At 45.5% G+C, this 13766-nt stretch overlaps 1 protein-coding gene across 1 annotated transcript in view; it reads left to right on the top strand.

Moving 5' to 3' along the window:
• Positions 1 to 8596: 8596 nt before the first annotated feature.
• The window catches only part of Mat89Ba (nucleolar protein 6 Mat89Ba), a 43457-nt gene continuing 38287 nt past the window's right edge, over positions 8597 to 13766 (top strand). Inside the window, exons 1-2 of the mRNA XM_075668940.1 lie at positions 8597 to 8724; positions 11509 to 11859. Coding sequence (XP_075525055.1) covers positions 8692 to 8724; positions 11509 to 11859 — 384 coding nt within the window. The 5' untranslated portion in view covers positions 8597 to 8691. The remainder of the gene's footprint in view (positions 8725 to 11508; positions 11860 to 13766) is intronic.

The following is a 13766-nucleotide window of genomic DNA, read 5'->3' as shown; positions in this document are numbered from 1 at the left end:
GTAGAGCCTGGGCCACATATATTGAAAATCTAGAAAGCAGAGCAGAGCGCCTGAGCAATCGCGGTTGAACGCAAGTGGCTCAAAGGCTGCCGGTGACGGTGACTGACCCAGCACCAGCGCCGCAGGCGCGAGAAAGTCTGTCCGACGTGCACTCAGAGGCAAAGTTCTGACTGGTGTTGCAGAATTCGCGGGGCGCGGTGGTGCTGAACTTAGCGTGACAAGTTGGCGGCTGGACGGGACTATATTTATTCAATCGTGCTTTTTTACTAATTGCAAGAACTTGTTCCCAAGCAGCGCCAGAATCTCCCCGTTACAAAATCGTCCCGGCGCCTCTGGCCGACTGGAAAACGGTTGGCCCGACCTCGGCACCCGGTGGGGTGCCGGTATCGGGGATTGACATTGGCCTCACGTCTAGCGACCATCGGCCAGTGGCCCGGCCACTGTAGCCGACGTGGCTGAGTGCACACTGCAACGCGAGCCGACTACGACCCAATTATTTCGTAAGCACCAGTTTGCCGTTGGCCATCGTCGGGTGCGGACGTTTTTTTAATTATTATTTTTTATATTAAAAAACACATCAGGTTTTTCTTGTTTTGCTGCGTGTTGCGTTTTCAGGTCAACGATGCACAGTTTATTAGAGGCGTTTAACTCGCGCTAAAAATCAATATACGCGATATGCGCGTAATTCACATGTGCAACATCATTAAACGCCTCTAATCTGTACTCGTTAGTGTAAATACGCAACAGAAACAAAAGAAACTCGTGAACGCAATGTTTTCTCTTTTTAGGTATTTATTTTGCAATCATAAAATGCATTAATCTTTTCGTGTAGCAGTGTTAACAATTTGCAAGTAGTCCTTGTTCACTGAAATAGTATGCTACAGCTAAAGGACAGCGCTGGTCTGCTGTGAGAGTTTCCTAATGCCCGGGAGGCCCTATATCAGCCGTTCCCATATTCTTGTCTGGCCTCGAGCTCCACCACTGGAAAATCTGGCGCCACCGTCGGCGTGACGTGCTATGAGGGATCACGTGGACATAGCAGCCGCGTCGGCTTCTTCGAGAGCGCCGAAGCGAGCTGAAAACGAGTTTAAATTCCCTCGTACGCGCCGGTCCTCATTTAGTGGCGAGATTTTCCCGCTTCGAGTGTCTCCTTCACAACGCTTGAAAGCACTACAACAGGTAGTAGCTGCCTTTGAAGGCGCGCAACATGGTAGGCTACTGCTCGGTGCCGCAGTGCCGGACGTACGCAACGGAGCCCGGTGTCAGCCTTATTCACACGTAGCCGCAGGACAAGAAGCTGCGGGAAGCTTGGCTCGCGAAACATAAAACCGGCGAACAGTCATCGGCTACAACTCGAGTATGCAGCGAGCAAAGACGCGAGGAAGATTTCTGCTACGGCGCCGGGTCTGCGATGTTCGAAAAACGCGCACTGAGACGCTCGCCCGAGTCCGATGCCCTACTAAAATCATGACGGTTTGGTCTATGAACTTGTCGATGCTATCAATACTGGCAAGTTCACTGGAGTGGACAGGGAGCGGCAAGAGGCGCATTACAAAAAAAGCATGGCATATGGTCATGTTTGTGTTATGAAATAATGCACAGGATTACAAAAAAAAGCAGCGGGAAATCGCACGCTGAGAACCCCGATAAACATACAGTGCGACGCAACTCGAGAAATAATATTGAACGTCCAAGAATTTAGAAGAAAAAAAATATTGAATCGTCGCGACGGCACATCACTGCAGTCCCCGTAGGCGTAGAAGTCTCTACAACGAAATTATTTTTGAACAGCTCTGACAGCGCCCACGCAACAATGGTTGCTTGTATACTGTCAAATGCTCATATTCTGCGGCAAAAGCTCATGGCACGGTGCGAAAACGAGCACGCGGCGAAAGCGAAACAGTGCGCGGACAAGCACGTAGATGCGCAGTCGGTCGCTGCGAACCTGTGCGATCGCTGCATTGAGGCTCCATTCTATTACGCTCCATTTAGTTATACAAAGACTATAAGAACATATTTCACATAGTTTGCTCTCAGCGTTTGCCTACCTTTCACGCAAGAAGCCGGTTCGGGAGACTCCATCGCGGCGACCGCGCGCAGTGGCATTCACTGTACGTATTCGGTAAAGAGACATAGCGTCTGTAAACGATTCTGTGCTTTCAGTTTGCCCAAGATTATTATTTAGACAGGAAAAAACTTCTCTCGTTTCGAAAGTACTTACGGAAACGTCCATGAGAGCTCCCGCGTGGTGTTTTCTGTGAGCGCTGACAGCAGAACCTATGAGGAGCGCGCCGCGTGATCCCTCATACTACGCCAGCGAGGCGCCTCCGATAGATGGCGACTCCGTAACTCCTCGCCGCCAATAGCATCCGGCATTTCTCTGTCACCGTCGAGAGTGAAGCTTGGATAGTTACAGTGCTCATAAAAACTGAAACAAACGTACAAAAAATAATATAGTAATGAATAACTATGTGAACCATGCATGCAAATGAATTAGTGGACTTTTTTCACTTTCGCATGCAAGAAATCCCGATTAATTTAAGTAGAACCCTTTTCGTAAGCCTCCAGGTTTCTGCCCCGTACGTGAGTACTGGTAAGACACAGCCCTTACACACTTTTCTCTTAAGGGATAATGGCAACCTGCTGTTCATGATCTGATATTGCCTGCCAAACTCACCCCAGCCCATTCTTATTCTTCTGATTATTTCAGTCTCATGATCCGGATCCGGGGTCACTACCTGCCCTAAGTAGATATATTCCCTTACCACTTCCAGTGCATCGCTACCTATCGTAAACTGCTGTTAATTCTCATCCGAAACTGTTAAACATTACTTTTCTGCAGATTAATTTTTAGTCCCACCCTTCTGCTTTGCCTCTCCAGGCCAGTGAGCATGCATTGCAATTGGTCCCCTGAGTTACTAAGCAAGGCAATATCATCAGCGAATCGCAAGTTACTAAGGTATTCTCCATTAACTCTTATCCCCAATTCTTCCCAATCCAGGTCTCTGAATACCTCCTGTAGACACGCTGTGAATAGCATTGGGGAGATCGTATCGCCCTGCCTGACGCCTTTCTTTATTGGGATTTTGTTGCTTTCTTTATGGATGACTACGGTGGCTGTGGAGCCGCTATAGATATCTTTCAGTATTTTTACATACGGCTCGTCTACACCCTGATTCCGCAATGCCTCCATGACTGCTGAGGTTTCGACTGAATCAAACGCTTTCTCGTAATATATAGGGGTTGGTTATATTTCGCACATTTCTCTATCACCTGATTGATAGTGTGAATATGGTCTATTGTTGAGTATCCTTTACGGAATCCTGCCTGGTCCTCTGGTTGACAGAAGTCTAAGGTGTTCCTGATTCTATTTGGGATTACCTTAGTAAATACTTTGTCGGCGACGGACAGTAAGCTGATCGGTCTGTAATTTTTCAAGTCTTTGACGTCAACTTTCTTATGCATTAGGATTATGCTAGCGTTCTTCCAAGATTCCGGCACGCTTGAGGTTATGAGGCATTGCGTATACAGGGTAGCCAGACAAATGCTCATTTAGGCGTAAATCTCCGTTTATGCATTATGGTATATATGTTTTTATCAATTATATAGACTCCATTTCGGACGTTCGATTGTCTCGATTTGTCACGCACCATCGCGCTCAGTACGAGCTACAACGCGCGACCGCTTTAACCACGCGCATTCGCGTTGTAGCTCACATTGAGCGCGATATTGCATCATAGCCCCGTATAGGAACCAGAAAGTTCCATCACGAAAGTTCCATCACGTTAAACGACTGGTTTTTTTTTAATTTTTTTTTTCGTACATGTGCCAGCTAGAAGTAGTGCAGGATATCTACCGGACGTTCATATATAAAATATCCACAATGAGACTTCCGACGCATGCGATTTCGTATACTGAGGCAGTACAAGCATGAGTCGTATATTCTAATGACGAAGCTTTATTTCAGATGGCAGCTATAGGTTACGTGGGAGCTAGGTCACGTGGGCGCCTGCATGCAGCGCGCAGTCTGCCATTTGGGAAGTGGTGTAATTTTGTCCAGAAGGCCCTTCCTCTGGCGCAGGAGCGATATGTGAAAGCGCTATGCGTGAAAACGTATAAAGTTGACAGCAGCTTTGATGGACAAGAAAAAAGAAACCTATATGATACTGCCTAATGTAAGCCATTACATGTTTTCAGCCAGAAACTTGTAACTATATTAGGCAAAACTATATACTGATTAAAAACATATCACAATTAGACTGTACATTTATTGCGACGCACTATAGCGTATGCGTCCATGTGAATTTTTCCGCATGCAAGTGCTTTTGTGGTGCTGCCTCGGGCACGTTTCTGAATTTCTCATCTTGGGCTCAGATAGATCGCACCGTTTAATCAAAATTTACTGACGACAGACACAGCTGGCTTCTCGGCCGCAAGCGCAGCGTACAACTCCAGTCGATGTCACATGGCTAAGTCGAAAACATGGAGGGAAAAGAAAGGCGGCCGAAAAGAAGTTTCCCGCGCTTCTACGCCTGTCTTCCCTGGTTGCACGCGTTGTCTTTTTCTTTCTTTCTTTTTTCTTTCCCCTCCTAGCTCCATACTGCGGTTACCCGGCCCCGCTATTCGGCCTTGGACTCGGTTCTCCCTTCTTGCCCGCATTCTTCCCCGCCTCTGGACTATTTTCCTTTACTGTTTTTCCCCCTTATAGCCCGAGTCGCCAGAGGCTATATCAGTTCTCGTTGGAAGTAGGAATGCGCGTTTGCATTGCTTGTTCATTCGCGCTCAAATTTCGCAATGAGGTCGCATTCTTTCTTCTTGCATTTTTCACAGAGTGTTTAATTAGTATCTCTGCTTGCCATGGTTCTTGCGAAAAAGACACTTACTACCCAGTCGAACCGAACCAGCTGCGAACGAACCAGTTTAAAAGCATTGCAAGGCGTTTCACCGATGCGGACAAACAAAAAAATGCCGCATTTTAGCGAAACGTGAGTTGAAACCAAGCAGCAGCACGAGCAAACTGATTAAAAAAAGAATTTAAAGAAGTCCAGAGTCGCAGTCTGGTGCTTCTGCAGTGTGCATCAGCTGTGGCAGCGTGCAAAATGCTTGTTATCGTTGTAGTTATGTACTTTGTGCTATACAGTTTATGCTGTCTAACAAAAAAACAAAAAAATACGCGGAGCCAAAGTTCAGTCGGCAACTAAAGCCGGCCCGATGCGTTGCCGGCTTGTCGCACCGACGAGCGTTGGGCGCGCTCGGCGTCCAGTCGTGCTCTGACGGAGGCCCAGCCCGTGCGGCCTGCCGCGTGCCGATGTAGCTGGAAGGAGACGTCGGGCAGACTGTTTTCGGAAGTAGGGTGGCCAGTGAAGCCGGCTAGTAATATATTTTATTAACATATGTCGGTGTCATGCAATGAGCATGAATTACAAAATAGCCGGTATTTCCGATTTATTTTAATTATTTGTTATTCATACTGCTGCGGAATATATGAGCACTGTCGTAGAAATCATTTTCCCCCCGCATCAACGTTGGACTTGGGAAAGTACCTTGAATGTCGGATAGCAGCTGATGTGTTTCTGGTCTACAGCGATGCCACGATTACGTTCCCCGTTATTTTGCCGTGCAGTCCACTCCGTCCACACTCCACACCGCGCGATACTTCTTATTGAGAAGCTGCAGCTTTCAGATGTATATGCACTAGCTGATCTGCATATATGCACATTGCTTCGCACACGCAGGAGTGGGATATAATGTGCTTCCTTGACATGAATTTCGCAGTTGGAAATGCGATATATAACACACCATTTACATCAGTATAGCCCTGAACACATATTCGGAATTACGCACGCCGCTACATTTTTAGAAATCTTACGAAATGGCCGGAAATCGGGTTTGGTGAAGTCTCTCTAGCCTAGCGTGATTTTTAGAGGGAAAGGACATGATATCTTCATTTGCAATTTTCTTAGCGAGTAATTCATTCACCTGCCTGGCTTGGATGTATCGAACATTTTTTTTTTAAATCGAAGTTGACAGAGTTACCCTCAAAAAGTGTGACCGCATGACCATTGACTTAAACTGAACATTGATATATATAAATATATAAGGCACATCAGATGACGGCTAGTCTTTTCCATTTAGATGTGACACTATATGCTAATCCCTCCTTTTTTCCAACGAAATTAAGCGAGCGCGTGCCCACATACTTCCGCAGTGCAAATACGTGTCAGCGGCCTTATATTCAAGAAACTCTTTGTTGCGCGCTTCCGTGATCCGTGATAAAAACACAAAGCGACAATTAAGACTCGGCTTAACAACTATGGAACGTTTAAACTGTGCATTAACGTCGATGGCACATTCGTGCCTCCGTGCACGGTTCGTACTATCGACGCAGCTGCAGGCGCAACTTGACCGCAGTAATCCGAAACTCGAAACTATAGAAGATACATATGTACTTGTGAACGCCTCACCTGGATACTGCAGTACAGAACAGTTCTTGTGGGCCCGAAACTGCTTCGGCCACGCGCTGGTACCTATACTGCTTATGAAAAGTTAGGCAAACGCGCAAACATAGCAGAGGAATGGAACCGAAGCTGTATACTTTCCGCCATGCATTTGAACTGCTCAAGCAAGAAGGGGAGAGAGCGAACGAAATAAGGGGAGAGAGTGAATGACTGACAGTTACCACAAAAGCAAAAAAAAAAACAAGATATTAAATAGCCATGGCGGAAGCAAAACATTGTTGCACATATTACAACAGGCTATCTGCAAAGAAAAAAAAAAGAACAATACTTTTACAGAATTTTTTGAACAGGTACGTAAAGTGTGATACGAATATTTCTGCATCTTGCGCACTGCATTGCACATAATTTTTTTTTCATTTGTCACGGGCACTATATAGCATTACGAGCACGCAACAGTAGAACGCGTAATAATTTTCCAAAACGCTTTCTTTTAGTTTCGCTTTCACTTTTTGTTTAATATGCTTGTAGTGCATAGCTTTCGAGATTACGTGCGCTGTCAGGCTCGGAGGCCACGGTGCGCCATATCTCTAATGCGTTATTGCGTCGGCCGTCTCGGTTTCCGGTGGCGCTGCCGTCGTTATTGGAGCGCAAGATGGAGTGCAAGATGGAGTAACCAATTTCTTAACAGATATCTATAAAGGTAACCGGGTGATTATACAATGGGAAAAGCAGGTTTCGGAGCCTGTAATGATTCGGCGGGGGCTTAGGCAGGGGTGCCCATTGTCACCTCTGATGTTTATGCTGTACCTACAAGGTTTAGAGGCCAAAATACAGCAAAGCGGACTCGGCTTCAACCTATCATTTTTAAAACAAGGAAAATTGATTGAACAGTCATTACCAGGACTGATGTACGCGGATGATATTGTATTAATGGCTGACAATGCAGAAGATCTGCAAGAATTAATGGACATATGTGGTACAGAAGGAGACAGATTAGGCTTGAAGTTTAGCAAAGAAAAATCAGCAGTCATGATTTTTAATGATAACATATTTGCGGCGAGCATAAGATACAGGAGGCCACGCTGGAGATAGTCGATAAATACAAGTACTTTGGGGTGTGGATAAATAATGGCATTGAGTATCTGACAGAGTACGAAAAATATCTAACGACTAAAGGTAACAGAAATGCAGCGATTATGAAGAGTAGGGCACTGTGGAACTACATAAGGTACGAAGTACTACGAGGGATATGGAAGGGGGTAATGGTACCAGGCCTGACTTTTGCCAATGCAGTTCTATGTATTAGAACAGAGACCCGGCAACAGTTGGAAATTAGGCAACGTGTTGTGGATAGGCTCTCTCTGGGAGCACATGGCAAGACACCAAATCTTGGAGTGCAGGGGGATCTGGGATGGTCTTCTTTCGAGGGCAGAGAGGCTAGTAGCAAGATAGCATTTGAGGAGCGATTGAGAAAAATGGGGAAAATTCGGTGGGCTAGGAAGGTTCTCAGTTACTTATACACGAGGAATATTGACACGCGGTGGAGGAAGCGAACTAGAAAATTGACAAGCAAATACTTGGGCAGTAGCGGGGGGACAAGTAAGGAATCATCTGTCAAGAAAAAGGTTAAGGAGACAGAGAGGGGTATGTGGAGTACAGAGATGCAAACCAAATCGGCGTTGGAGACATACAGGACGTTTAAGCAAGAAATAGCCAAAGAAAAAATGTACGATAACTCTAAGGGAAGCTCATTGTTGTTTGAAGCCAGGACAGGTGTACTGCGGACTAAAGCGTACCGAGCCAGATATCAGGAGATAGATTTGGTGTGCGAGGCGTGTGGAGAGGAGGAGGAAACGGCTGAACACCTGATACTTGCTTGTAAACAACTTCACCCTGCAGTTGAATCTAACGGGGAACTATTCAAAGCTTTGGGTTTTAAAGACAGTGAAAGTAGAATAGACTTTGAACAGGTAGAAATAACTAAACGGAGACTATCTGATTGGTGGATAATATCAACGCAAAAGTAAAGGAGCAAATACATAGGTATGCATGCATATAGAACCATTAAAGGCTAGGTGGCGCGCGCCGCCGCCGCCCGATTCAAAGGGTTGAGCCTCAATCATCCATCCATCCATCCATCCGAGCACATGGCGGCTTGCGCAGATGTATTTTAACGTGTTGTCGTGACCAATGTGAACACGTGTTGATCAGTTGCAGCAGCGATTTACAAGCAATGAAACGTCCGGCCAAGTCAGCAAAGTCACCGGTACTGCTCCAAAATGCTCTCATTGGCGCGATATTCAGTGAAAATGGTCGTTTGTGCAAGCGTGATTGCGGCTGACGTGACATGTATGTTTGAAGTTTTGTATGTGTGTATGCAAGTCTGCGCACTTCCCCGCTTTACTGGATGCTTAAATTAAATTTCAGCGCTATGTCACGTGTCGAGTAGTCAGTTCAGACACACCTCACATCGTTTTCAAATCGTCTTAACACTTGTTGACGGTACTTGTGTGCTATACCGTCCTTTCGGCGTGTATAGTTAGGCGAAAGCTGTCAAGTGGTCGATTGATTGACTCAGGCTGTGTAATATTGACGATCGCCGCACGCGATTGTCAGACGGAAAGCTAACTAAATAGGCTATACTCATTTGGCCGAGTTGTTAGCATCCCGCGACGGTTGGCTTTTGCTCAGAAACTAGAGAACGGTGATTATTCGTCATCTGTTTCCGTCCGCTAGTTTGCGCGCAAAAGCCTACCACCGCTAAACTATTTTCACCCATGAGGTCTGCCTCCAGGGATTAGTGCTCTTGCCAGTGTAGTCTATTATACTTCTCCTTTTATTCACGATCGAATTACTCTCTTCATCGTACTACTTAACTACAATGAAGTTATGCGATTAATTATTATGGCAGTGTTCACGCTGTCGACTTTCCAGTGCATTTATCGTCACGGGAACCCTCGGTACAACACTCTCTTTAACGGCGTGAAAATAGACACCACACAAATTTAGCGCCCTTACCATAATTTTTTAATGAAAAGAAGGCGTCAGAAAAAAAACGAACATCTTCTCGTACATGCGCAATATATTCACCGTGACCTGTTTTTTTCTCTGCCATGCGCATCATGCGTACATGTAAATAAGAGGGAGAGGGAAAACTAACATATTTTTACGTAGAAGTCTAATGGCAAAACAATACATCATGGTTTAAGAAGCTAGGAATGGACTAGTCTTGTCATAATTCAGTTGACTGCTTTGCATTAATGCCCGACAGGGTGTGCGACGCAGCTGTGTCTATTGAGGGAGAACCGGAAAATGGTGTGCCAGTGTGGGGTCGAAACGGTACCTGGCCACATGAGGGAAAGACCGGTTGTACCGGTTGAAGACATGCCGGGTGGCGGCCCTAATAATCCTTTTCACAATTGTAAAGCTAGCTTTTCTGTGCGGCAGTAACTACACTAATGGTGGCGTAGTCATTTTTCCAACCGGTGTCCACGAGCATAGGGTTGTTTCTTATGTAACATGGAAAATGTAGATGTGGTCCTCAAGATGAAAACCATCTGCAAGAGACAAGCCCCAGCATGGGCACATCGTGTCCATTTGAACAATGGCCGATGCTGCCATTAGTTGGGCAAATGTGCAGTCCAGACACACGCACTTTCAAATTTGGTAAAGGGTCTATTGCGTGCCTTTATAGGTTTTCATTTCAGTGTTACCTAAAAAACTACAAACTTCAAGTGCAGCAAAGCGCCACTTCTGACCCTCGATGACTCGGCTCTCACTGCACGTTCCTGAAATACAACCTGTGATCAATAAATGCGGGGAATGAATGCCTGGCGTGCGGTGTAGTTGGTACTGTTGCTTGACAGTCAGGTCAGCGAAGCCCGAGGTCTGTCAGTCATCATGCACATAGCCGTGCTGGTTGTCCAGACGTGCAGTAAGGTGTAGTGCAGCGACGCTGTTAGTGGTGAAATGGAGCAGCATAGAAATGTGAAATTCTGCTTCAGACTTTGGAGAACGTAAAGAAAATGTCACAACATGCTGTGCCAGGTGTACGGACACAGGGCTTTATCAAAAAAGTATGTGCACGGGTGGTACAAGCACTTCCATCACAGTCGAGACTGTGTGAAAGACAGGCAGCGGCCAGGTAGGCCCGTGACATCATGCACTGATGAAAATATAGAGAAAATACACCAAATCTTGACCGAAGCTTGTCGACTGATGCTTGGAATGTTGGTGGAGGCTACAGGAGTTTTATATGGCACCGCTTATGTAATTTTGTACCACCTCTCCTGCTAATAAATCCCGAAATCAGTCATTGACTATTTATTGACCACAGGTTGTATTACAGGACGATGAGCAAAACGAGAACAACGTGAAAGCAAGGTGAAAGGTGAAAGCTCGTTTTGCTCATCGTCTTGAATTTCCATCTCCCGCCTTCATCGTGCTTCCCCAGGTTGTATTACAGTCACAGATTCGATCCCTGGTCACTGCTGCCACATTCTGATGGTAGAATGCAAAAACTCTATCATACTTTATATATGTGAATGCTTAAAAAATGTCAGGTGGTTGAAGTTAATCCAGAGAATCTCGCTGCAGTGGTCCTCATAAACCATGTATTGCTCTTGGGTGGAAATACAATTTCTGTTCCAGAAGGCTGTAATGGTGGGCTAATTGAATTATATTAGAAAGTGTGAGAAACAGTTAAAAAAAAGTGGACAGAGACTAGAAAGACATGACACAAGCACTAAAAGCTGTCTTTGTTTATTGCATTGCCCAACGAATTTGTTACAGATCTACACGTGATTTACCTCATAATGTCAGCTGACCAAGACATGTAATTTCACTTGGTTGGGAAAAATTCTTGCAGAAGGAACTCTCTTGCTCAAGATGTTTTGCAACTGTGTTAAGCAGTGTCATGATGGCCATATTAGTTTGTGACTGCCTTCAACAGCTTTTGTGTATATATATATATTGCTTTGCATCACTGTGAGAATAATTGTTATAGCACCAACACTTTCTGGCCTTGCTGTTATCATTCCAAAACTTTCAGGCATCGCGGCAGCGCCAGATGGCACTGTCAAAATCGAGGAAGCCTCCGCCAAAAGCACCTTCACCTGATCCAGAGTCTGAGGATGACTTTGAGGACGAAGAGGACGAGGACTACTCAGACGGTGACCAAGACATTTCACAGTTTCTGGGTGACCTTGGTGATGACAACGATGATATCAAACAAGAGAAGGAGCATGGGGGAGTTCATAAGCGTGCTGTCGATTCGGCGGCCGACTCGCAGGCTTCCAAGAAGCTCAAGAAGTCCGACCTGTACAAACCGCCAACTGCGGAGGAGCTCAACAACCTTAAGGAGGTCGAGACGCTGTTCCATTCAAACCTGTTTGGCTTGCAGGTGAGTTTATTGTCTGTCTCATAAGGGTTGCTTGGTGGGCAAGTTGGTACATAACTGTTGAGTTGACATGGGTGGACGCCTCCAAAGAACAGGGGAGTACACCTGAAGTCAGCGTTCGACAGCACAGGTGCAGACAAAGTGCAGACACCAAATAGCTTCCTTTAATAGACGCGCGCAAGTGTGTGTTTGTGCGTGCGCGCGCGTGCGTGCGTGCGTGCGTGTGTGTGTGTGCGCGCGCGCGCGCGTGTGTGTGTGTGTGTGTGTGTATGTGTATATGTGTGTGCAATCAGGGCTTCACAGTATAGCCACTGGAAGCATATGAGTCAGTCATACACAAACTGAAACCCATGACACCACAGCAGTACCTTGCTTGCAGAACAAACCTAATTCATTCCGTGGGTTGGTTTGTTCTCCGAGACGTCATTCTGTGCGATGTGTTTTCACATTCATAGAAAACCTATTAACTTGTCCCGGGAGGCTTGTTATTCATAAAAAAGGTGCAAGTGATATCACAAGTTAAAGAAAGAAATTTGTACATGTATTTACCAAGAATAATGAACATTCAGCATCCAGAGATGAGTGTACGGAAGATAAGAGGAATGGGGGCTATTTACATAGCTACTATACACCCATTTGCACTTTTAAAAGTGCTTCTTAATTCATTCTGAATTGGTTGCCAGGCAATTGGGTGTTCATTAAAGATCCCCAGGTAGCCAAAAGTAATCCTGAGCGCCCCACCGTCGCGTGCCTCATAATCAGATTGTGGTTTTGGCATGTAAAACACCATAATTTTATTTATTGGCTTCAGTCTGGATTGGTCTCTCTCAGCTAGATGAGGTGGAAGACACCGTGTGAAAATTTACGTCTGTCACTGTCCTTGCCTTTTCGTTTTTTAATTAAAGATCCAGGAGGGAAGAACTTTGCCATTTATTTGTCTCTGCTTTTTCTTCAGCGCACATCTGAGCGTGAGGCGAGAGAGAGGCTAGGCAGGGAAAGCTGATGGTGGAGCAGATAGGTGACAGAGAGGTGGGTGGGTGACAGAGAGGCAGACAGAGAGGTGGAGCAGATATGCAGAGGTATCAAATACCCCAGTTAGAGAGGCAAATTTAGTGTCACTTTGAACGAGTTTGTTTTGCCATCAGTGTCATTCACAGGCTGTCGGACAGAAAGGTTTAGTTAAGTTCGCTGGGGGAGTGCAGTTGCCAGTGAATGCATTCAATGCACTCACTTCGCTGCTCTGAAGTGTGTAGCCTCGATAACAGCACTCCAAGAACAAATAAAAGGCACTCTATGCAAAGTCTGCACTAATTCCAAGATCACTTTTTCATAATTTCAAATGTTATAAGCACACCGTGACATTAGTGAAGTCAGAACAAGCTTGCAACATTCACTTTCTGTACCCATCAGAATGCCCGACACAAAGTCTGCCATTTTGACTCTGGATTTTGGATATGTTGCTTGTTTGTATCGGCTCAGTATGAGTAGCCATGTTAATGATATTGTAGTATCTATTTTTCATTGGAGAGGTTCTTGCGGATAATCTTTCCCTTTTTTTAATGTGCCAGGAACCGTTTCTGAAAATGGGAAGTGCTGAGAATCATACCAAGCCCTATGGCTTCCTAGATCATTGCTGTCATCAATCCTGAATGACACTTTGTTTTGCCATCTTGCACCGTGGCACCAAAGTGACCTTCCGCGACGCAAAATGCGCTCGCTCGAAGTGTCACTAAATTGTAGTCCGTCTGACTTGGGTATAATTTGCTCTGCGAGTTAAGGATCACAAATGAGTCTGATTTGCTCTGTAAAATGTCGCTCAGTGAGGCACCACTGCTGTAATATAAGCAGAGGAGCCAGCAAAATGGTCGTAGCAACTTAAATCTTGGCTGCCATTATTAAGTGAATTTTAT

This window comes from Dermacentor variabilis, chromosome 9 (assembly GCF_050947875.1).
Source record: "Dermacentor variabilis isolate Ectoservices chromosome 9, ASM5094787v1, whole genome shotgun sequence".
NCBI lineage: Eukaryota > Metazoa > Arthropoda > Arachnida > Ixodida > Ixodidae > Dermacentor > Dermacentor variabilis.
The sequence above is the reverse complement of the archived record's forward strand: the minus strand, read 5'-3'. Positions and strand labels throughout refer to the sequence as shown.